Source organism: Bactrocera neohumeralis, chromosome 4 (assembly GCF_024586455.1).
Source record: "Bactrocera neohumeralis isolate Rockhampton chromosome 4, APGP_CSIRO_Bneo_wtdbg2-racon-allhic-juicebox.fasta_v2, whole genome shotgun sequence".
In the NCBI taxonomy this organism is placed as follows: domain Eukaryota; kingdom Metazoa; phylum Arthropoda; class Insecta; order Diptera; family Tephritidae; genus Bactrocera; species Bactrocera neohumeralis.
The window spans coordinates 26,901,801-26,924,300 of NC_065921.1; the positions used below are offsets into that span (position 1 = coordinate 26,901,801).

Here is a 22,500-nt window from a genome sequence, read left to right on the forward strand (position 1 = left end):
AAAAAATTACAATCTGTAATTTCTGTTCTGATTTAGATATATTTGAACTTCTTCTCCTCTATCCGCGTAGACACCGCTTACGCGATTATTGGCGAGTTAACAATAGCGCGCCAGTCATTTCTTCTTTTCGCAGCGTGGCGCGAATTGGACGTCGATTTCAAAGCAAGGTCCTAAAAGGTGCTGTAAATGCTCCTTGGTACTGCAGAAGTGCTGATATTCATCGATATCTATGGGCGAATACAGTCGGAGTCAGGGAGGTGCCCACTACAAAAGGCTTAATGCGCATGTGAACGAGGAGACGAGAAATCACACACAGTTTTCTTACTGACATCCTACCACTGACGTAAGAAGCCTCACTTTCCCAGTATTCTCTGAAAGAGTTTGTTTACATTCTAGCATTGAAAACAACGTCCTACTGTGGTTGTAAAGGATCTTGAAAAACGGATCATCTTCAAAAGTTGAAGCAGTATCTTCTACGAGAAAGCACAGAAAGTAGTTTCTCGAAAGTTTTGGTGGTGTCTAGGTTAATTTTTGAACACATAATTCACCGAATCGAAGACACCAACTTAATGAGTCACTGCTTTGAAGCCAGGTCATGGAAATGAGTCAAACGTCGTCAAGTTTTTTATCAGTTTAGTCACAAGATCGGAGTCAGGAACCAATGTAAACAGATTTAATCATACACGTAATCAAGACACAATTGACAATTGATGTACAAAAATTTATTATAGCTAAATAAAGTTGATTATAGAGTTGCCAGCTTTTTAAAATTTGAAACAAAACATGAAAAGTGAGATGCAATAAAATGTGTAATATATTACAATGTGTTCTATAATAAAGCTTATACGAGTTTAAAATTCAAAAATTGAGCTGAAGAACAAGTTGGTCAGAGTTGCTATCTGTTAACAATTAAATGTTCAACTAAAATTTTCAATTATCGGTTTAGTTATTTCACTCGTTTTGGTACATCAAGTGTGTATAATATATATTAAGTTTTTTCACTAAAACAGAGTTGCCACCCCAAGAAAAGTTGGCATATATTTATAATTCAATTTTTTTAACTATTTAGTGGTATTATTTTATTAGTTGTTTAATAATTGGCTTTAAAACAAGTTTAAAATAAAAAATATTTACAACAGAGTTGCCACCTGTTTACAATTATTTTAGTTTATTTCCTAAATGTAGTAAAGCAAAACATGAAATCGTAACGCTGATATTTTTAGAAAAAAATAAAAAAAAGTGTTGCCACCTTTTTAGTAATTCAATTTTAATATTTAACGCAATCGCTATAAATAAATTGCAACATTCAATATTTTCTAATCGCTGGAAATAATTCAAGGAGCTGATTTAGTTATATATACATAAATTGTGTATTATTGGTGATTTTAATTTCTGTGCAGCTAAATAAGCTTGCAATATTATTAAACTCCTCGCACTCTAATCACTTTCTTGCATAAAATAGTAACGCATAAAACTTCTAAAAGTCATCTCCTTCCGTGCCAAAGTTGAAGCCGCCTTAATTTTACTTGACCACCCTTTCAAATTTCGCGCCGTCGTGTTTCTTTGCTGCTCCGGTGTCAAACCCTTCAGATATTCTTTGATTTGCTGCAAAATCTCTTCAAAAAATGTTTCATATTTTTGCTCCACAACCTTTTGAATATCCTCCAATCCATACTTAAGTAACAAAGGTTCATCTGGACCATATACATTATCACGACTCGCTGTGGGATCAAAACGATCCTCGACACGATTAATACAATTTCTCAGAATTGTTTCGCGAGTAACTGATTATACAGATTTCTTGGACTTTTCACTTGCTATTTTCTTGTATAGCAGTATCTCTTCGTTGTCCATCTTCGTGCATAATTCCCCACTTCGTCTCAAAACGTATAAACTTGATTTAACAGCCTCATTATATATGGATTTTAACAACTGATTGTGGGAGTCAAGCATCTCTAAGTCTGTTTCGGAGCTTTCAGTACCAACGCTGTTGAGGCAGACGACCTGAAGTGTGTTGGGAAAATTAATTGATTTTTTTCTTTAATAATTATAATTATTTCTATTCGCCTTAGGCCGATTATCAACAGCAATGCAGCGAAGTACTTGATAGACACTCCAGCCATTTACGTCTTGGACTGTACTAATCGCTTCTAACGATCCACACTCACAACTGTCTTTTTTGATTTTTGCCAAGTTCAATTTCGAATGCTTTTTAATGCTAATATTCCAAAAAAGTCAATAGCAATTCAGTATGCCATTGAATATACATATACTATATTAATTTGGGTTAATAACTTAGGCAGGAGTTAGGCCGCGGTTCTTGTAAGTGGTGCGCGTCTTTGCTAACAGACAAAGAATATGTGGAGAGGTCTACGAGCTTTCACTTTAGCACACTTGGTAATTATTTTGAGATACAATGATATAAAATATAAAAATTTTCAAAAATGTCCAGCAATATTGTAAATGTTCGAGATACTCAAGAGACCGCTAATGGGAATAAGGTAAGTGAGAGCAAGGTCTTTATCAGCTTATTTTAAAAATCTGTGTAATGATGAGTGTGTGTATCGAACTATTAGAAGATAATACTTCAGCAGATTATATTACATCAGATAGGGTTACAAACTATATTAAATTTCACACAAACAACTCTAAATTTATTTTATAGAATATCAATATGCTACTGCCAGAGCTAAAAAAACTGATTTGAACTTAAATTTTAAAATTTTAATTGATGAATACTTTAGTTAGTCACTAACCGAAAACAAAATATATTTCTAAGGTTCTGTAGCTCTGTTGTCACATTAAAATGTTTAATTTTTGAATAACCTTAACTGAAAACAGATACATTAAACACCTTTTTCAAAATGAAAAAATCGCATACATTTTTTAAAAGTCATTTCTTTCCCTGCCAAAGTCGGGGCATTCTTAATTTTGCTCGACCACTCCTTCAGATTTCGCGCCGACTCTGTGCCTTGCTTTTCTGGCGTCAAGCCCTTTACATAGTCATCCATACGCTGGACCAGCTCCTCGAACCAATGTTCATATTTTTGATCAATAACTTTTCGAAATTCCTCAAATCCATATTTGCACAATCGGACTTCATCTGGGTGATCGCCACGACGACTTTCTGTGGTCTCGAAACGATCCATGGCGCGACTAAGACAAACATACAGATAAATTTCGCGAGCCTTTGGTTCTACGCTTGTTTCATTCTGCAATATATCCTCGTCTAGTAGCTTCTGACAAACTTCCTCACTCCATGCTAATGCATATTTGGTTAAATTCATCGCATCTTCTAACATGGAGTCCAACAATTGATTGAATGAAGCCCGTATTTCCATGTCTATTTCCGGTTTTTCAGTGCCATCGGCGTTGGTGCAGACAACCTGTGGTATAATATGTTGATATCTTCCTTAATAAATATTTATATTTTGCTTACACCGATCACCAGCAAAAACGCTGCGCAAAACTTGTGGATAGACAGCCCGGCCATTTGATTTAGAAGGTAATGGAACGCACCAATATCTTTTAATGATGTGTTCTCTCCGTTGATTTAAGTTCAAATACAATTTCGAAACCGCAATTTATGCAATTTATTGAAGAACAACAAAAACAACAATATTATGTAGCAAAATAAGTTTGGTCTTAACTGAAGACAGGTGTTGGGCCAGGTGCTTATTTGTGAAAATATGCATAGTTTGAGTAGAGTTTTACAAATTTTCACGACCAAATGGCTGCAGCATATTAGGAAAGGAAATGTGAGTATAAACTCCGTGTCCAAGGAAGTCAAAAATTTAATTTAAGTCTTTAAGATTGAATCTTAAACCCACGATTCGCCGAATTGCGCACGCATACTCAATGAGTCAACACTTGGAAATACTTAGTCATAAAACGTCATATTGTTTATAATATCAGGAACCATATATAATATATACATAATGTATATAGATATGTGTATGTAGAGAATATTTGTATTTCCCAAACGCATTCAAAGTGCAAAACGCAATTAAAACTTAATCTCGGAAATAAATCTAGGAAAGCGAATTAGACATAATCCTAAAATATGTACATATCTCAATTTTTTTTTTAATTTTAAAATTTAAATAAATAAAAATAAAAGGTGTTTCAATAAGAGCGCTACAAAAGTTTGAAATATCAATGAAATTCTTTATTCCTGTAAAAGTACATTCGATGACATTATGTATGGAACTCGATTTCTGTTGCATGGCACTGGGCACTGTTGCAGAAGTCCAGACGCTGAGCCCAATTTTCAACGGTTTCGAAGCATAAATCGGCCGATACTTTATTTTCGTCGATTATCTTGCGACATAATTTTTCACTCTCTTCTAACTCAAACCGGACAACCTCATAAAATCCTACTATCATATTATCAATCAAACGATCGCGTGCCTATAAGATTTGCCGTCTCTCGGTTTTTGCGGTAGTGTCACCAGCCTGCCTGTCAAATATATGGCAATATATTGTGGATACATTGGTGCATAGCAGGTCGGTCTGAGCCTAAATGCTCGAATGATGAGAACACATCACTGAATCTATGTCGAATGCAAATAGGAAATTATTTTGGATCTAAATTTTTTACAAACAATAATATTGTTGCAACTGATATGACGTCTGCAACCCCAACAGTAGTTTGGCCGTGCTTGTCACGCTCTTTGTGGTTTAAGTCTACCGCCAACGATTTCTGGTGTCAGCAAGAACCCCAAGAGTATAAGAATATTTGTCGAGGCTCTAAATTTAAACAGTAAAAATTACAAATTCTGAAATTTGGTGCAGCTTGGCTTTGAACTCATCGAACATCGAGTGTAGGACATGTACCGAGTGTACCGGAGACAGCCGGTAACCGGCAGAGATAAGTTTGTTGATTATAAGTGTGACTCACGCAAGATTATCGGTTATTTACAAGATCGCCTTAGTCACTTAGCCATTTCTCTATTTATGTAACAGAGTTAGAGTTATTTAGGGTTAAGGGTCCCCAGCGATACTTGACTGGTATCAAATAATTGCGACTTATTTACTTTATTAATGCGATTAGTCATCGACTGACATGAAATGGGCATTTAGCTTGTGCCAAGGCCTTTGGTCTGTGCCGAAGTGACCGGATGGTACTGCAGTTATCTAAAAATCCACTGTTACGATTGAAAATGTTGTATTAGCTATTAATAGAAGGGGAACTGACAGTAATAGGAGTTCAAATATTGAGGTATACTGGGAACTTTCAGGAACGGGAAGGTTACTTCAAAGACTTGTTAGAAGGAAATCATGGTTTTTATAGAAGAAAAGCAATCTCACGATTTCTCTGAAGCCAAAGACCCACATCTGAATATAGATCATTCAATTGAATTGAGAGACAATTATAGAAATACGTGGCCTCCACTGAAGTGCGCTTTATAGCGAATGTGGCCAAAACGAAAAACAACTCGCCTAACTTGTGCTTAATTAATAAAATGTACTAAAAGAAGAAGAAGAAAAGAAGTGTGCAAAAATACTTGCATTTTCAAACATTTTATTTTCCAATATAATTAACTCTCTCTAATTTTACTTGACCACTCTTTCGGATTTTGTGCCATCGGTTTGCTTTGCTGCTCCGGTGCCAAACCCTTCGGATATTTATCAATGCGCCACAAAATAACTTCAAAGAGTTCCTCGCATTTTCGATCCACATATTTTCGAATATCCTCAAATCCATACCTAAGCAACAGGAGGTTATCTCGATCGTCGTGATTCCCTGTGAAATCGAAACGTGGAAATAGGCGGCGAATACATTTTCACTGCCTCAGATGCTTCACTTGTTTTGCTCTTGTATGCAAGTGTATTTATATCTTCGTCACTTCTCTTCGTGCATAATTACTCACTCCATTTAAAAACATAAAATTTTAATGTAAGGGTCTCGTTGTGTATGGAGTTTAATAATCGATCTCGGGAAGCAAATATTTCCGCATCTGCCATCGGCTTTGATGCAGACGATCTGAAGTGCGTTGGAAAATGAGTTTCTTTTTTTCGTTAGTACCATAATTATTTCAATTTTTCTTACGCCGACTACCAGCAGCAATGCAGCTAAGGACTTGATAGGCACTCCAGTCATTTTCGTCTCGGAATGGGCTAATTGCTTCCAACGATCCACACTCTCTGTTGATTTTATTTCGAATGCCTTTTTTGTTTAATATTGCAACAAAGCCAATAGCAATTCAATATGCCATTGAATATATGCATGTAATATTAATTTCGTTTTAATAGCTAAGGCAGGAGTTAGGCTGCGGTTCATGTAAGTAAGTGGTGTATGTCTGTGCTAACCGACGAATAATATATGGAGAGGTCTACTAGTTTTCAAAAAAAAATCAACTACGTTAAAACTTCTTAAAATTGTTTCACGATTTTTGCGGTTTCCGTATTGAACAATCAACTTCCAATTCCCAAAAACGTTCGCTAAATGACCGAGATACTTAAGAGGCCGCTTAGGTGAATAAAGTAAGTGATGGCAAGGTCTTTATAAGTTTTTTTTTTAAATCAGTGAAACGAACCTAGGTTATCAATATAATTGTATATGTGCATATGCCTATATTCATTTATAATGATGAGTGTGTGGATAGAGCTATTAGAAGATATTATTTTACCATATTATGTAACATCAGGCAGGGTTAACAATTATGTTGAATTTCGTTCTAACAACTGAAAATATAAATAAGTTTATGAAAGATAGCAATCCGGCAGTACAAAGAAATAGATTTGAACTATAATTTCGAAATTTCTGTTGAGGATTACTTCTGACCTGGATAAAATTCCTTGCCACCGCGTAGTCTTACTATATTTATAGCATATCCTAAATAAAAATTATCAATCTTCAGATTTTAATGATTCTATACCAAAGTAAAATTCTAATGCCTGCTGTAGATGAGTTCATAATAATCGAACGCTTGGAGAGAGGAACGAATTTCAAGCGATCAGCACAGTAAGCTTCAAATTCATATAAAAAGGTGATTTTTGTAATCTTTAGCTCTAATCATCGGTTGACAGTGGAAAGTTGAAGAACCTGTTAGGGCACAACCACAAACTAAAAGAATGAGTGAAATATGTTCAAGCATCTTGCAAGGGTTAAACTACCAAATTATCTCTCCCAAAACCAAGATAAAAACACCAAACAGTCCCCAGCTTTATAGCATGAACGCCATTAGGGCAATGGCCTGTTAAAAACACCTCAACTAGTGAGAGGCTAACCTCACTGAGGGTACAGAGATCACTAGATCTATTAGAATCGATCTTGGACCAAAATGCTTTTGGGATAGCGCATGTACCGTTGGTGACCCAGCGCTTGCCAAGCTCCAGCAAATCCCAGCTATCTAGTAGTAGAACACAAGAGGATACGGGAGCATCGACTCGCTCTCATTCTACCGATAGCGGTTCTAGTGCGCCTTTCTTGCTAGCTCATTAGCTTTGTAATTTCCTGCGATTCCTTTATAGCCTGTCGCCCATACCAGTCTTATCACAGAGACAGTCGATGCTATTGATAGCAAGGTTAGGCACTTATTGACGTCCTGTTAATGAGTTCAAGGCCAGTATCACCGCTTAGCTGTCTGAGTGGATGGTCACTTCTCCCTTGAGTGAATAAAACTAAAAAAGAGCGCCAAATTGATCACATAATATTCAAGAACCAAAACAAAAATCGATTGCGAATACTTTGGATTCGCATTTGGTACTAGTTCCGTACAACTACGAGCCGTCTAACACTCTAACCTGTGAAACGGGTGAAGGGCCTGTACCGAGTGCACCAGAGACAGCCAGTAATCGGCAGAGCTAAGTTTGTTGTTTGTAAGCGTAACGCACACAATATTACCTGTTATTTACAAGATCGCCTTAGACACTTAGACACCTCTCTATTTATGTAAGAGAGTTAAAATTATTTAGGGCTAAGAGTCCCCAGCGATACTCGACTGGTATGGACGATCAAATTATTGCGCCTTATTTACTTTATCAATGCGATTAGTTATCTTCTTGACTGCCCTAAAATCGGCATTTAGCACTAAGCCTTCCACAAAGAATGCTGTCTAATTTCCTTAGCCTGTGTGAAGGTCGTACCACGGTTATCTGGAAATCCGTTAGTAAAATCAGAAGCACAGTATTATCAATTAAAGGAACTGGCATTGACATGCTGAGACCTTAAGAAATGAGGAATAAAGGCAGCTTTAAAAACGAAAGTAAGATAAGTAAGATATAGAAAGATGTCATGGTTTCCGAAACCCAAAAATTGTCACGATATCTCTGAACGCCAATGACAAAGCGAAGCAAATCTTTGCATCTTTGATCTTCAATCGAAAACACGCAAAAAATAAATAATTTAGTTCAACTGAGACTGTCTTTAGTGTAAGCACGATCAAGCGGAAAAATTTGCGACTTCAATTAAATTGTGCTTGAGTATGAATATAGCAGAAATGAAGAATGAATTAAATTAACAAACTCCTAATTAATAAAATTTACTGTCAAAAATTTGGAAAATATCTTGCATTTTCAAACATTTTATTTTTGAATATCATTATCAGTGCTTTAAGACTATACACACTAAACACCTCTTTCAAATAAATAAAAGCGCATACAACGTCTAAACGCCATTTCCTTCTGTGCCAAAGTAGCGGCCTCTCTAATTTTACTTGACCACCCTCTCAGATTTTGCGCTGTCGTTCCGCTTTGCTGTTCCGGTGTCAAACCCTTCAGATATTCATCAATTTGTCGCAAAATCTCTACGAAGAATGCGTCATATTTTCGATTCACAACCTTTTGAATATCCTCAAATCCATATTTATGTAATAAGACGTTCTCAACACGATTACTAGAACCACTATATGTGGGATCCAAACGATCATCGATATGACCAATGCAATGCTTCAAAGCCGTTTCGTGCGTTTCTGCTACTTCAGTTTCCTCAGATTCTCTGTTCACAGATTCATTGCTCGTTTCGTACTCGCCTATGTCTTCTTCGTGCATCTTCTTACATAAATCCGCACTCCGTTCGAAAATATATTCAGTTAACTTAAGGGACTCATTAATCATGGACTCTAGCAATCGATTGCGGGAAACAAGTATTTCCATGTCTATTTTGGGGTTTTCATTGCCATCAGCCTTAGTGCAGACTACCTGAGATATGTTAAGAATTTTTATAAATTTTTTTTGCCGTTAATCATTATTTATAATTGCCTTACACCAATCAGTAGCAACAGTGCAACGAAGTACTTGTGGTTAGACCATTCAGCCATTTTAGTCAGGAACAATTGCACCGTACTAATCTCTTCTAGCGATCCACACTCACTGCTGACTTTATACTAAAAGCGATTTTCATTAACTTTATATGCAATTGATTCAACAACAACAATAACGATGCAGCATATAGCTAAATCATTTTCTCCTTGACAACTGTGGCAGTAGTTAGGCCGCAGTTCTCGTAAGTGGTTTGCGTCTGTGCTAGCCTACGAAAAATACGTGGAGAGCACAATGAGTTTGTACCGCAGAATAACCGCTGGCTATTATGAGATACTTTTTTATGAAATATATTTACTTTATGCGAAGTGCTTCGTAACGAAACGAAACGTAATTGTTCACGATTGAATTTTGAACCCACAACTTGTCGTTTGCCAATGTTTGCTAAATACTAGAGATACTCAGTAAACAATTAATGTAAATAAGGTACGTTTCCTCAAGGTCTTAGTTACATTAGAAGATTAAAGGAGCAAGCTGAGGTTATCAGTTTTAATCATATACAAGCATCCTATATAGAATATATAGCAGCTATCTTGATAACTATATAACGGGTGATCCAAGTAGAGTTTATTTTTTGTTCAGTACTGTTTGACCTGAACAACGTTTCAACTTTAAAAATCACGTTCTATTAAGAAAGTGCTTTGCGCGCTTTGCTTCACTTATGGTCACCATAATCGGCCTGCTGAGCGAACTATTCGCAACAACATCGTCTATCTTGAGACCTGAAACGAAGCGGGATTGTCCGCATAGATTTTAGATTTTATATATTCCCACAGAAAAAACTATATTTTTCTCACTTCGTGCCGGACGTTGTCTATTACGGCGAATATTATCCCATAATGAATCCATTGGACTCAACGGATGGACCATCTGAGGCGTAGACCAACGCTTGAAAGATATAATCTTTCAAAACATAAATGCTAAAGAATGTTCTTTCAAAAGTTAATAAACATTTCCCATTAAGTTTGAAGTGTTTATTTTTTTTTTTCTTCAAAAGAAAAGAAGGAACCTCGAATGGATCATCCTGTAATATAATGTTAAGTAATATTTGTATTTTTGCAACGCTTTCCGAATTGCAACGCAATTAAAATTATATTACAAGTATTTCCGTAAATAAATCATAATCAGTAAACATTTATAGATAGTGTTGCCAGAAGCATTCTAAGGTAGACCTGAACCGAAGTATCAATTTTAGTGGCAATAAAATGGTGTTGATTACCAAATTAAGCAGCCAATTAGTTTTAAAAAATATGTAGCAGTAACTCCCTGACATTTTTGGGGTATCAAATTTGATGAAATAAAACTAAATTTATAGACTTGAAAGCCTCTCTGTTCAAACGGAATAGCACTTACTATTCCCGCCGAAGAATGTTGTGTTGCTCCTGTTGGACTAAAAGTTAAAGGACTGCAGTCTCAGGGTTATGTTAGAAGCATTTAAGGGCTATGGTATTTTTACATGCGAAGATACAAACCAGGTTTCGAAATCAAAGCCAAACTAGAACACACTCTCGATCCTTAGAATTTGGATCTTTCGTGTCCAAAGCTCAACAGTTAGATTGGATTCATGTGTAGTTTGCCAAGAAATTTGCTTTATATTTACTTAAATGTTCGAAAAAGTCCATTTGCCGACTGTGGAGAGCATAATACTTCTAGGAACTTCCTACAAAATATCAGCACAGACACAAACCATGAACATTAGTAAAAGCTTGGTCACACTTCTGCAAAGATGTAATCATAAACTTTATTTTCCGTTTTTGCTAAAACGAAAAATTATTATTTAAGTCAGCCCATTATCTAAATATAAGTTAGATTAGGTTAAACTGGCCGGCTATCACGCCATACACAGACCTACTGGTTCTTAGTAATGCCAGATGGAGGTTCAGTTTAACTTGAGGTGAAGAATTCGCTACACTGGACGTCAACGTTTTTGCGAACTTTTACAGTGACTTGATGCCGTTTGATACTTCGTCCAGTCTTTTGAACTCCGAAGCTTTCAGATACTTGAGTCGAGCTCTAGATAATGCTAGATAAACGCATAGGAGGTATTTCAGCGTCTCTCTCATATTAACTTCTCTGCAGATTCTGCATGTACGTTATTACTTATGCCCATCCGACTCGCAGGTGATGCCATTAGGTTGAGACCTGTCAGGAAACCAACAGTCGTCCGGCATTCCTTTCGGAACCGCAGGAGTAAAAAGAAAATAAGTTTTCCCAAAGGTCTCCTGCACATGCTTCTGTCAGCCCTTTCGTAAATTTCGGTATATATCGGCCTTAGTGTATTTACATATAAATTAATTATAAATAAAGGCTCTCGGTTTTCATTTTAATCAGATTTTTAACAATTTTGTTGGTCTCCCTGCTTATGGTCAAGGAACCTCAAGGTTGCTAGGTAGCAGAGCAAAACACAATGAAAATTTGCAGAGAAGACACTTAAAATCGGCATCAGTAGAAAGCTACTTGAAACGAATGACGACTAATTAACTGCCTCCATTGTTGCCAATGTTCCGTAATAAAAGCGAAAAAAGAGTTAAAGATAGAAAGTTTAGGAAAATAGGTCTATTGAAAGGATGTAAGAACGGGAAGGTTTATCAGGTTTAAGAACAAAAACATGTTGGTTGAACTAAATATAGTGTTCCTTTACGCCAAAGAATTAAGGTAGTATTTCAGTACCTATTTTTAATGAATTCGGGTAAACAGCGCAGCGAAATCTTTAACCTATTAATCGACTTGAACGCTATTTGATATAACCTCAAACAAATTTCTGATGAATCTTCTGATAACGACTTCTATTTCTTAATCTGAAGTTGGAGGAGTCTTGATTGCAGAGTTCGTAAATTTAGAAGGGTAGTGGCGCACAGCGAATGTCACAATCGATTTATTGAAAACCAAGTTTGGTGAACATGTTACCTTACGAAATGGCCCAGTTAATTGGCCGCCTCGGTCGTGCGATTTGGCGCCGTTAGACTATTTCCTGTGGAGCTACGTCAAACGTATGGTCTGTGCCAACAAGCCGGTGACGATCGATGAACTTCGTACGAAAATCGAAAGTGAAATTGCAGCAGTATCGACCGCCGAATATTGCGTTCAGCGCCTGGACTTCTGCAAACGGACCCGTGGCGGCCATGCAAAAGAATTCGAGTTCCATACATAATGGCCTCCAATGTACTTTCACAAGAATAAAGAATTTCAGTGATATCCATAACCGTTTTTGTTTTATTAAAAAACTTTTGTGGCACACTTATTGAAAAACTCGTTATAAACCCGTCATAAGCGAATGATTAGACTGAAAACCAGTCATACCCGTATGTAGGGAAAAATATTGGACTCGGGCAGCTTTCAAAGACTGGAAAAAGACAGCTTCACACATATTTTTAGAAAATTGGAGAAGAGGACCGAAGCCCTACAACTTGCGTGAAAGCCAAGCGAAATTTTAGACGCAGGAATCCTTCAGGGTATCATGTCTTTAATCTGAAGCTGAATGAAAGAGTTCAATCTGCTGAACTGCCTACAGAGCAGGAAGAAACAAGTTACCAAACACACTGTAATAAAAGATCTAGTAAAGAGAATGCCAGCAAAGTGTCAATACATCACATTATAAACATTGTTCCAAAATCGGTAAGCTGTTCAAGACAGGATTGAGGGTTAGCCATTTTTGCTAAGTGTTCGGAGGGACTGGCAGGCAATCAACTGCTATGAGCTGCTCCACAACTCTCAAACTCTTAACTCGCACCTGTATGTTCAGCAATGGGACCTTCTAAAGTAGGGCCAGCATTGGAGAATAAGTGAGGAGTTGTACGCCATTAGGAATATACCAGGCCGCACATCAATAGTGGCTCAGCAGATGCTCTGAAAGCTTGGTTAGCAAGTCCCATGCAACCACTTCAGCATATGCTCCGGGAACTTGATTAGGCAAGTCCGATGCATGCACTTCACGGCTTGGACCTGGCGTAATTATTATTTGTACATGTCTGCATTAATTTGCTGGTGTAATAATCGGCTCAAGAGAATTTTGTAAAATTTTCGTTTGCGGGTGTCTTTGAGAATGACAATACGAATTACCTTCAAAGTACCAACAAGTTATCGTACAAAACGATAAATACTCGAACCGAATTGGATTATTCCAACTACGTCAAGTAAAATCTTCAATATATGTAATGCAAAATTATATATTTATTTTTACTAGAACTTAATCTTGACAGAGTTTTGTAATTTTACTTGTATTTTTAAAACCAAAAATATTTCCGTTTACCTTTGCTTTAAAGCATTTAACAGCATGCCCACTAAACCCCTCTATCAAAATAATAAAATCGCATGCAAGTGTTATAAAATATGTTTTTCATTGACAGAGTTGGTGCGTCCTTAATTTTATCTGACCACTTGCTCAGATTTCGTGCCGTCGTTCGGGTTTGCTGCTCCGGCGTCAAACCCTTCACATAATTATCCATTCTTTGCACAATATCTGCGAAGAATTCTTCATATTTCTGATTCACCATCTTTTGAATATTTGCAAATCCATATTTAAGCAATAGGGTTTCTTCGGATTTGCTACCATAACGATCCTCTGAAGGATAAAGGCGGTCCACAACGCGTCTACGGCAATTTTTCACGACAGCGTCGTGACTCTCCAATTCCTCACTCGTTTCATTCCTGTACATCTCATCGTCAATTAACTTGTCACATAATTCCTCACTCCGCGCAAATAGATATTCACCTAATACAAGGGAATCATTAAATATGGAGTCCAACAACTGATTGCGGGAACCGAATGTTTCTATGTCTATTTCGGGGTCTTCAGTGTCATCGGCGTTGATGCAGGCGAGCTGAGATGTGTTGAGAAATTTTTTATATATTTTTGATCACTATTACTAATTTATATATATTTTTCTTACACCGATCACCAGCAGAAACACTGCAAAGGAATTGTAGATAGGCACTCGAGCCATTTGATTCGGAATAACTGGGCTGTAGTTATCTCTTCTAGCGGTGTGTACCCACTGCAGATTTGACTTTAAATGCAATTTCGAATGCGCTTTTAACAAATTTGTGAATAACAACAACAGCCAAAAGATGTACATATATATATATATATATGAGTTTTGCTTTAGTAGCTTAAAGAAGAGTTGGGCCCGGCTTCTTACTTGTGGCGCACGTTTCTGCTAACTTACTAACAAATATGTGAAGTGGTTTACCAGTTTTAGCCGCAGAAAGGCTGTGATATGCTACGATAGATTAAGGGTTAAACACAAATTCTTGAGAACTAAACATTTTTGCACCAATTGCCTGTTGAGTTTTGAACCCAAAATTTACCGAATTGAAGACGCGTACTCAATGAGTCATCGCTTGGCGTAAACAGGGGCTATGAAGATAATAAAATTAAGCCACGTGACAGCCAGGTAATTATCAGTGTATTTATGTTACAAGATCGCAGTCAAGAACTAGGGTTATCAGGTTGTTATAAATATGCATAGATCCATGTTCATATATACTCGTATGGTGGTGCTTGTGGGAGTTTGAGTGGTTTACTTTTTATTAATGATTTCAGAATTGCAACACAATTGAAATTTTATTTTAGAAAACAAATCATAAATAATAAATAGGCATCGATAGCGTTGCTAGCCAATTTAAATTTTGAGTCAATTAATGAAACGGTAGATACAGCAAGTACAAAGGTTAACTTCGGTTGTACCGAGGCCTTAATACCCTTCACAAATGACAAAGATTCCTTAAAAGACTTGATTTTGATGGGCCAGTTTGTATGACAGCTATACGCTATAGTGTCTCGATCTGAACAATTTCAGCGGATATTGTAACATTACCTCAGATAATGTACCAAAACTTGTGAAAATATCTCCAAAACTGAAAAAGTTTTCCATACAAGCCATTGATTCTGAGCGTTCAGTTTGTATGGCAGTTACATATATGCTATAGTTATCCGATCTGAGCAATTTCTATTGATATTGCAATATTGGTTAAGGCAATGATCCCTGCCAAATTTCGTGAAGATATCTCGTCTAGTGAAACAGTTTGCCATACAAGAACTTGATTCCGATTGGGCAGTTTGTACGACAGCTATAGTTGTCAGATATCAACGATTCAGACAAGTAAGCAGTTTCTTAAGGAGAAAAGGATGTGTGCAAAATTTCAGATCGATATCTAAAAACTGAGGCACTATTCTGCGTATATATCACATTGAGTGCCAAGGGGTTTTGACGAAACCTTCCCCGGGTGCCAAGCACATTTTTTGCTATGAACTGGTGTAAAAGTAGAAAATATTCAGTTCTGCGCCAATCCCGGATGATTTTGTGGTTTATTTTGGATTTTATTTTTTTTGTCGCACGTTTCCTTACGATATGGCACTGCACGACGGAATTGCATTCGTAAAAATCGATGTCGTACGAAAATGTGCGACGCGATTTTTTTGCTATTTCTTATTTTTTTCTTTTTACGCATTTTCCTTTACATTTATTTAAATTTTTTATTATATCTGTTTTTATTTTTCTTTATTTTCTTTTATTTTTGTAGATTTGAATTAGAAAAATGGCGAAGCGAAACCTTAGAGATCGTGAAATACGTAAAGCGTTAGAAGCAAGTGATGATGATAGTGATTTTTCTTGCGATGACTTGATTGATGAGAACTGGCTACCAGATGATTTGGACACTGACTTTGATAATAACAATGATACTAATAACAGTGATAACATTTATAACAGCGATACTGAAGACGACTGGGACATGGATGAGGACGAACCAACAGCATTGTCAAACGTAGTCGATTCTTCCGAAACAATCAATTGGACTGAATTTAGTTCTCGTCAGAAAACTTTTACATTCACTGGGAAATCAGGCTTACAACAGTCTATTCCCTCAGATATTTCCTGTTTGGATGCATTTCTCCTATTTGTTGACAACGACGTTATTGAATTAATTGTATCAGAAACAAATAAGTATGCGGATGAATATGTAAATAAAAGTGCTGTTACCAGAGTTTCTCGAAAAAAAATTGGATACCAACAACAGATTTTCAAATGAAAAAGTTTCTTGGCCTTATGTTGTGGATGGGTTTGGTGAAGGTCGGGTGTTTAAAAGACTATTGGTCCAAAGAAGAGCTCTACAACTTTTCAATTCCGGGGAAAGTAATGTCACGCAATCGCTTTCAGCTATTGCTTAGTTTCATGCACTTCTCAGACAATAACTCAATTATACCAGGTGATAGGCTTGGTAAAATAAAACCACTATTGGACATGCTACAAATGAGCTACCAAAGAATTTACGTACCAGGTGAAAACATAGTAATTGATGAGACCCTTATTCCATGGCGAGGCAGACTATTATTCCGACAATATATACCAAATAAAGCTCATCCTTATGGTATAAAGCTTTTTAAGCTCTGCTCTACCGAAGGATTCACCTGGTCAGTGAAAATATACTCCGGAAAGTCATCAAGTGGATTGAGAGAAGTCGTTTTGGCTAAAACTGTTTGCGAGGATCTGATCATTGATTTGAAAGGTCAGGGTCAGGTTATATGTAGACAACTTTTACACAAGCTATGAATTGGCTCGTTCAATGCTAGATCAAAAAACACATGTGGTCGGTACACTCCGTGCCAACAAGAAACATTTCCCAAAAGAAGTTATGGTTGCTCCTGTAAAGAAAGGCGAAGTAGTGGCTAGAGAAGATCCCTATGGTATAGTTGTTCTAAAGTGGAAAGATAAACGCGACGTCAGAATGCTATCCACGAAACATGCCCCGATAATGGTATCCATAACAGATGGAGCACGTAATCCTGCAGAGCCTTCAACTAGTCAAGGAACGAGACGTAAAAGACGAGCAACAGAAAAGCCACTGGCTGTGGTAGAATATAATAAGGGGAAATCAGGCATTGATCTTTCCGACCAAATGGTTTCATACGCAAATACCCTTCGCAAAGGGTTAAAATAGTACCGAAAACTGGGAATTGAACTTTTACTTGGACTTTCCGTGGTAAATGCCTATACTGTGTATAAAGCAGCTACGAATAGAAACATTAATATGCGAACATTCCGTCAACGCGTTGCTAAGGGCCTACTAGATCTCACATCCCCGCAGCCTGTATCGCAATCAAAATCACAAAAACAGTAGATGAAAATAATAAAACCATCCGACGTGCTTATGTTTTATGCTACGCTGAAGCAAAAAGAAAATTTAGTCGAAAGGAAGCAAGAAAGAATATGAAAAGGACAACTACGTACTGTCCGCAATGCCCCAACACTCGCCAATTGTGCATTGATTGCTTTCCAAAATATACACATCTAAAAAATTATCCTAATTTTAATTTTTCAATATCTTTTTTATACTTTTTTCCGAAATATCGAATGAATTCCAATAAATTTTCAAAATTAAAAAGAACCTCCGAGTTTTTATCATAAAAACCGCAAAAATGAAGATATCTCTATGAAACTTGGACCAAAATTTAGGGCAAACATTAGGCTACTAGAAATACATTTAAAAAAAACCCCTGTAGCGTCAACCAAAAACACATGACAATACCTAAGGCCAGACAATGCCTGTCGCACAAAAACGTGTAGCCATGGCACTCAATGTGATATAGACAGACAGGCGGACAGACGGTCGAACGGACGGGCGGACAGGCCAACGGTCATGGTTTAATCAACTCAGCTGATCATTGATATATATGTATATATAAGAATGTCAATTAAGCCATGTGTTTTGTTGTCTCGCCGTTTATAGGGTCCCGTCCTTTATAGGGTCTCCTTCTGAGAGATTCAAACTTCGTGGCAAACTTGTAAAAACTCATACGCTTCATTGAATTAGAAAGACTCCTTGGAACTTGCTACCGAATTTTAATGCAGAAAAGAACCACAGTCGGGAGTAAAAGCTTGCACAAACTTTTCCAAAAGCTGTTAGTAATCACATATTTCCCCATATTTTGCTTCTAAAATGTAAAATTATTCAGTGAATGCATCTTTTCATTTAGATAATATAATATATAGGTTAATATACTTCAAAATTTAACAAAGAATCGCATAAAATCTTTAAAAGTCTCCATTCTCAGCTCCACATCGCTTTCAGCTTTCATTTTAGCCGACCACTCTACCATTTTTTGCGCTTCCACCTCGTCCGTGCGGCGCTCTTCCGGCGTCAAATGCGCCAAATAAGCATCGACGTCCTTGACAAAATCACTCATAAACTTAATTTGCTTACGCGTAACCCTACGCTGCAAATTGTCCAGTCCACTTCTCTTCAACGCACGTTCAATTAGGTAATTTTCCGGACTAAACTTACGTCGCGGATTTGTAGTGTCATGCCGTCTAAGTATAGCTTCGAATTCCTGATAAATCAACGACTTCGCAATAAGATAAAACAAACGGTTCGCTATATTGCTGCGCGTTGGCGGCTCCTCTTGCTCTTTGTCGACGACTTGCCGCACGAAATTCTCCATAATGCGGCGCTCGGCCTCCATGAGATCGCTGTGTGTACGCTGCACCTCCTCATCGGCCAAAACACTCTGCACCAGCGCTTTGCTTTGTACCAATTCATAGTCGGTTAGCTTTAGGTACTCCTCAATCATTGTGGCGAGCAATTGTTCACGGCGATTGGCTAAACCCTCCTCGGCGGTTGAGGCGAACGCCCAGTTGACAAGCTGGAAATGTGAAAAAATCTTTTGTAGCTCATTTTCTGATACATTTTTTTTTTTATTCCAAGGCAATGGATGCAAACTATGCCGACATTTACATACCACTCCCAGCAGCAATGTTAAGGCAAGCAGCAGCTTAAAGCGTTGACAGGGCTTGGCCATTTTGTTTTCGTGCACCTGCAGCCGTTCTTCTTGGATGTCGTAAAGCGAAATGTGTGTTTACATTCAAATTTAAACTGACAATGCCCTCAAATAGGAAATGTTGTCTGTCAGAGCAGTCACACAACCGAAATGTCGGCCGGCAGAAGCGATAACACTCAACTCGTTACATACTCAGTTGCAGCGCTGAGTAGAGTTTTGCTTGGGCGCTTATCAAGCTGTCGCTGAGATCGCGGAGGTCACCCTGATTGCTGATAGTGGAAATAAATAAACACATCTGCATTTCTGTATTCCTATATACATACATATTTACAAATTGATGTGTTGAGTATATGCGAATATATTCGTTATGAATATGAAGTCACCAGTGTTGAGTAACCACTCAAAAGTGAAGAGCGCATTTACTAAAATCTATCACACACAGTTGGAAGTTTTGAAATTGCTCGTCGGATAAAAACAAAAAACAAAAGAGGCCCAGTCTTAAGGTTATGAGGGAATTAAGCATAAAATTAACATTGAATCAATGCTAAAGTTATACGGGAACGATCGGACCACCAAAGTTCCAATATAATCCAATATTTTAGTCAACGAGTATCCCTTGTTAGGTAAAGAATCTTTTAAATTGAGTAACAAAGCATTGGAAGATCATCTTGGAAAGAAAACATTTTCATTGCTGATCAAAGAAGATCCTCAATACTTATAATGATTTCTTGGGGCTGAGAAGTCAAAGTAGGACACAATGTGTAAGTCTACGAAACAAAGATAAGATGGTTTTAGAACAATGGAGGTATATCAGGAGACACTTAATTATTATTAATATATAAAGAAACAGATAAAAGTGGATGGAGCTTTACAAAGCATTTAGGTCTCTTTGTGGATATAAGATGCTATTTCACGATAAACCTGCAATTGGCTCGAGGAGATAGTGTTATCCCAGGGAACTGTGAAGCAGATGAACTCACCAGAACATGCACCACCCTACAATTATACTCCGAAATAGACTTACATGTCTCTGGCCACTTGTAGATATTTAGTCAACGAAAAATTAATGATATAAAAAATCGACTAAGAGTATTAACAGGTCATTGTCTTATAGGCAGACATGAGAATAAACTGGGAATTATAACTATTGTAGAAGAGATAGATAAGAAGAAGACTAAAAACATCTTCCAGGAAAAAATCACAACTATCGGTTGAATGTTTCCTGACGACGTATCGGAGGTTGCTCAGATAAAACTTCTCGTACTGATGAATTTAGTGTGAGGGACTTAGGCCCGGTTATATCACAATGGGCATTTTAAAGACCTAGGTGCGTCGAGAGACAGCCACCCTACCTATCTACCTAGATACCAAATCACAATGGTATATTTTAGGCTGATATTGGAAGTGTTTTCTCCAGACTGGATAAGGAAATGAAGCGTATGGGTCTGTCGTTTTAACGAGGTCAAGACGAAATATATTCTGTCATCAAACAAACAGTCACCGCATTCGCGTTTGGTTCACACGTCGATGTTGACAGTCATAACTTTGAAGTCATAGATAGTTTTGTCTATCTTAGAACCAGTATTGAATTGCAGCTACTACTTTGGACTAGGTAGGCAATTGAAAAGTGAAGTCGTCTACCGAAGAACAATGACAAAACTGTATAAGTATTTCTGGTGCTCTAGATAGAATTTGTTTACAAATACTTAAAATACTTCATGCTCTAGCATTTCGTTGATTTACAAATGTATTTAGGCATCGATTCCGCTGTAGCTAAGGTTTGTAAGTCCTACCAGATTTATGTAAGGTGTCTTCGATTCGCCAAGAATTGGAGACTAGTGATCCGTCTTCGGCGATTAATTTTCCTGATTTCTTGAAAGACATCTATTCCTATACTAAATGCTTAATCACCCCAAATGTCTTCCTTATCATATACAAGGTGCACTCCAAAGTAAACTTTTTGAATATAGAGTCTCCTGGTGGCGCCATTTTTTCTCGACTGATGAGTTAGAATCTGCTATCTTTATCGATTGTCCAGTGAGAATTTCATCGATTGGAAGTGAAGTTATTGGGTTTTAAATGTCAGTATGTTTGTGTTATCGTTGCGAAAATGAGCTTCGAACAAAGAGCTAACATTAAATTTTGTTTTAAAATTGGTAAAAGGATTACCGAAACGTTTCAATTGATGAAACAAGTTTATGGCGTTGATTGCCTATCCCGTAGCAGAGAGTCAAAATCCGTGATCACCGGAAATTCCATCGAAACTGTGCGTGAATTCATCAAAAATCATCATTGAAATTCATGGAAATGGAATTGAATATCTCCAAAATATCAGTTTATCGCATTTTGACCGAACATTTGGGCTTACGAAAGGTGTGGGCACGGTTTTTCCCGAACAAATTGACTGACGATCAAAAATTGCTCAGAATCCAACATTCGAAGGACGATTATTTGACCAAAAATCACATTTTAACCATTAACCACTCCCCGTATTCACCTGATATGGCACCGTGCGACTTCTCCTTTTCGGAAAACTGCATTTGCCCATGAAAGGAACGCGTTGTGCAGACGTAGAGGCCATTCAAAAGGCTTGCACCGGCATACCGGCGGCCATATCGGCCAATGAGCTAAAACACTCGTTCGACATGCTTTTGGACCGTGCAAAAAGCCGTATTGAAGCAAAAGGATACTATTTTGAATAAAATAATTTTGCCAAAATAAAAAAACATTTTTTCTGTTTTTTTTAAGACCTGTTTACTTTACGCACCTTGTTTGTAGGGGGAGAAATAATATATAGCAATATTCCTATAGGACTCAAAATGACTACCTTTGCTTAAGTTGACTTAAGCTATCTTCTACCTCCACTTTTTCAAACTTCTGTTTCATTATTAATATACCCTCCTCTCACCGCTGCTCAATTCTCTCACTTGTGTACAACGCGGCGAGTGTTCGTCGTCACTGCCTCGGCATATTTTATGAGTTGTTTTTCGCTCACACATTGTTAATTGTGGAAGAATTCAAATTAAATTCCTGTTGTTAGCGTGTTTGTGTGGTTTCTTTGGGCGCCTTGGTTTCGTATGTTCCATGTAAATTCTTGCCACAAATTATGCGAGTCTACATATTTGCCACTCGTACATATATACCAAGAGTAATTCTCTTGTGTTCGACCATTTCAGCGTTAATTTCCACATAATTGTGGTTAGCACACTGTTAATAACGGTAATTAGTTGTCGGAGTAAAACTCAAATTATAACTGTTTAGTTACGGGCACGTGTCAGTTAAAATCGAAGGCGCTGCACAGTTCGTTTGTTCTTGAAAAACGAGGTCATTATATGAAAGGTTGTTTATATCGAACTATTTAGACATTATCGGCGATTTATTTTAAGGCATATAATGCTATTAGCACGATTAAATTAGTACTTATAGTTACGGTCTTTAAATTAGCACGTATTAAGCATTGA

General features: G+C 37.2%; 4 protein-coding genes and 1 long non-coding RNA gene across 6 annotated transcripts; 1 reads left to right on the forward strand and 4 right to left on the reverse strand.

Annotated features, from left to right (window-relative positions):
- Positions 1–29: 29 nt before the first annotated feature.
- On the forward strand, positions 30–934 carry LOC126756016 (uncharacterized). Its single transcript, XR_007666537.1, has 2 exons — positions 30–343; positions 397–934. It is a non-coding gene; the product is annotated as an uncharacterized LOC126756016 (long non-coding RNA).
- Positions 935–1,214: 280 nt separating this feature from the next.
- On the reverse strand, positions 1,215–3,569 carry LOC126754470 (uncharacterized). The gene is made up of 3 exons (XM_050466445.1): positions 3,440–3,569; positions 1,959–3,386; positions 1,215–1,785 (listed from the first exon to the last, which is right to left on the reverse strand). Exons 2-3 carry the CDS (start codon positions 2,121–2,123, stop codon positions 1,438–1,440), a joined length of 513 nt encoding a protein of 170 aa, XP_050322402.1. The 5' UTR covers positions 2,124–3,386; positions 3,440–3,569; the 3' UTR covers positions 1,215–1,437.
- Positions 3,570–8,485: 4,916 nt separating this feature from the next.
- On the reverse strand, positions 8,486–9,497 carry LOC126756011 (uncharacterized). The gene is made up of 2 exons (XM_050468801.1): positions 9,210–9,497; positions 8,486–9,144 (listed from the first exon to the last, which is right to left on the reverse strand). Exons 1-2 carry the CDS (start codon positions 9,261–9,263, stop codon positions 8,572–8,574), a joined length of 627 nt encoding a protein of 208 aa, XP_050324758.1. The 5' UTR covers positions 9,264–9,497; the 3' UTR covers positions 8,486–8,571.
- Positions 9,498–13,414: 3,917 nt separating this feature from the next.
- LOC126756008 (uncharacterized) lies at positions 13,415–14,283 on the reverse strand. The gene is made up of 2 exons (XM_050468796.1): positions 14,154–14,283; positions 13,415–14,084 (listed from the first exon to the last, which is right to left on the reverse strand). The coding sequence occupies exons 1-2, from the start codon at positions 14,205–14,207 to the stop codon at positions 13,545–13,547; spliced, it is 594 nt and encodes a 197-aa protein (XP_050324753.1). The 5' UTR covers positions 14,208–14,283; the 3' UTR covers positions 13,415–13,544.
- Positions 14,284–18,209: 3,926 nt separating this feature from the next.
- On the reverse strand, positions 18,210–19,201 carry LOC126756009 (uncharacterized). Of its 2 annotated transcripts, none has more exons than XM_050468798.1 (2): positions 19,001–19,201; positions 18,210–18,922 (listed from the first exon to the last, which is right to left on the reverse strand). In XM_050468798.1, exons 1-2 carry the CDS (start codon positions 19,058–19,060, stop codon positions 18,266–18,268), a joined length of 717 nt encoding a protein of 238 aa, XP_050324755.1. In that variant the 5' UTR covers positions 19,061–19,201; the 3' UTR covers positions 18,210–18,265. The 2 variants fall into 2 exon arrangements, with proteins under 2 accessions (XP_050324755.1, XP_050324756.1); XM_050468799.1 differs by having other exon boundaries at positions 18,210–18,904; positions 19,001–19,199.
- Between the last annotated feature and the right edge of the window lie 3,299 nt (positions 19,202–22,500).

What these genes read in the sequence shown, in the direction of transcription:
- LOC126754470 (XM_050466445.1), bottom strand. Translation starts at nt 2,123, where the DNA reads ATGGCTGGAGTGTCTATCAAGTACTTCGCTGCATTGCTGTTGATAATC. An exon ending in TGAAAGCTCCGAAACAGACT is followed by an intron (nt 1,786 to 1,958) that starts TAGAGATGCTTG and finishes TCTGTATAATCA; the next exon opens with GTTACTCGCGAAACAATTCT.
- LOC126756011 (XM_050468801.1), bottom strand. Translation starts at nt 9,263, where the DNA reads ATGGCTGAATGGTCTAACCACAAGTACTTCGTTGCACTGTTGCTACTG. An exon ending in CACTGTTGCTACTGATTGGT is followed by an intron (nt 9,145 to 9,209) that starts GTAAGGCAATTA and finishes AACATATCTCAG; the next exon opens with GTAGTCTGCACTAAGGCTGA.
- LOC126756008 (XM_050468796.1), bottom strand. Translation starts at nt 14,207, where the DNA reads ATGGCTCGAGTGCCTATCTACAATTCCTTTGCAGTGTTTCTGCTGGTG. An exon ending in TGTTTCTGCTGGTGATCGGT is followed by an intron (nt 14,085 to 14,153) that starts GTAAGAAAAATA and finishes AACACATCTCAG; the next exon opens with CTCGCCTGCATCAACGCCGA.
- LOC126756009 (XM_050468798.1), bottom strand. Translation starts at nt 19,060, where the DNA reads ATGGCCAAGCCCTGTCAACGCTTTAAGCTGCTGCTTGCCTTAACATTG. An exon ending in TAACATTGCTGCTGGGAGTG is followed by an intron (nt 18,923 to 19,000) that starts GTATGTAAATGT and finishes GAGCTACAAAAG; the next exon opens with ATTTTTTCACATTTCCAGCT.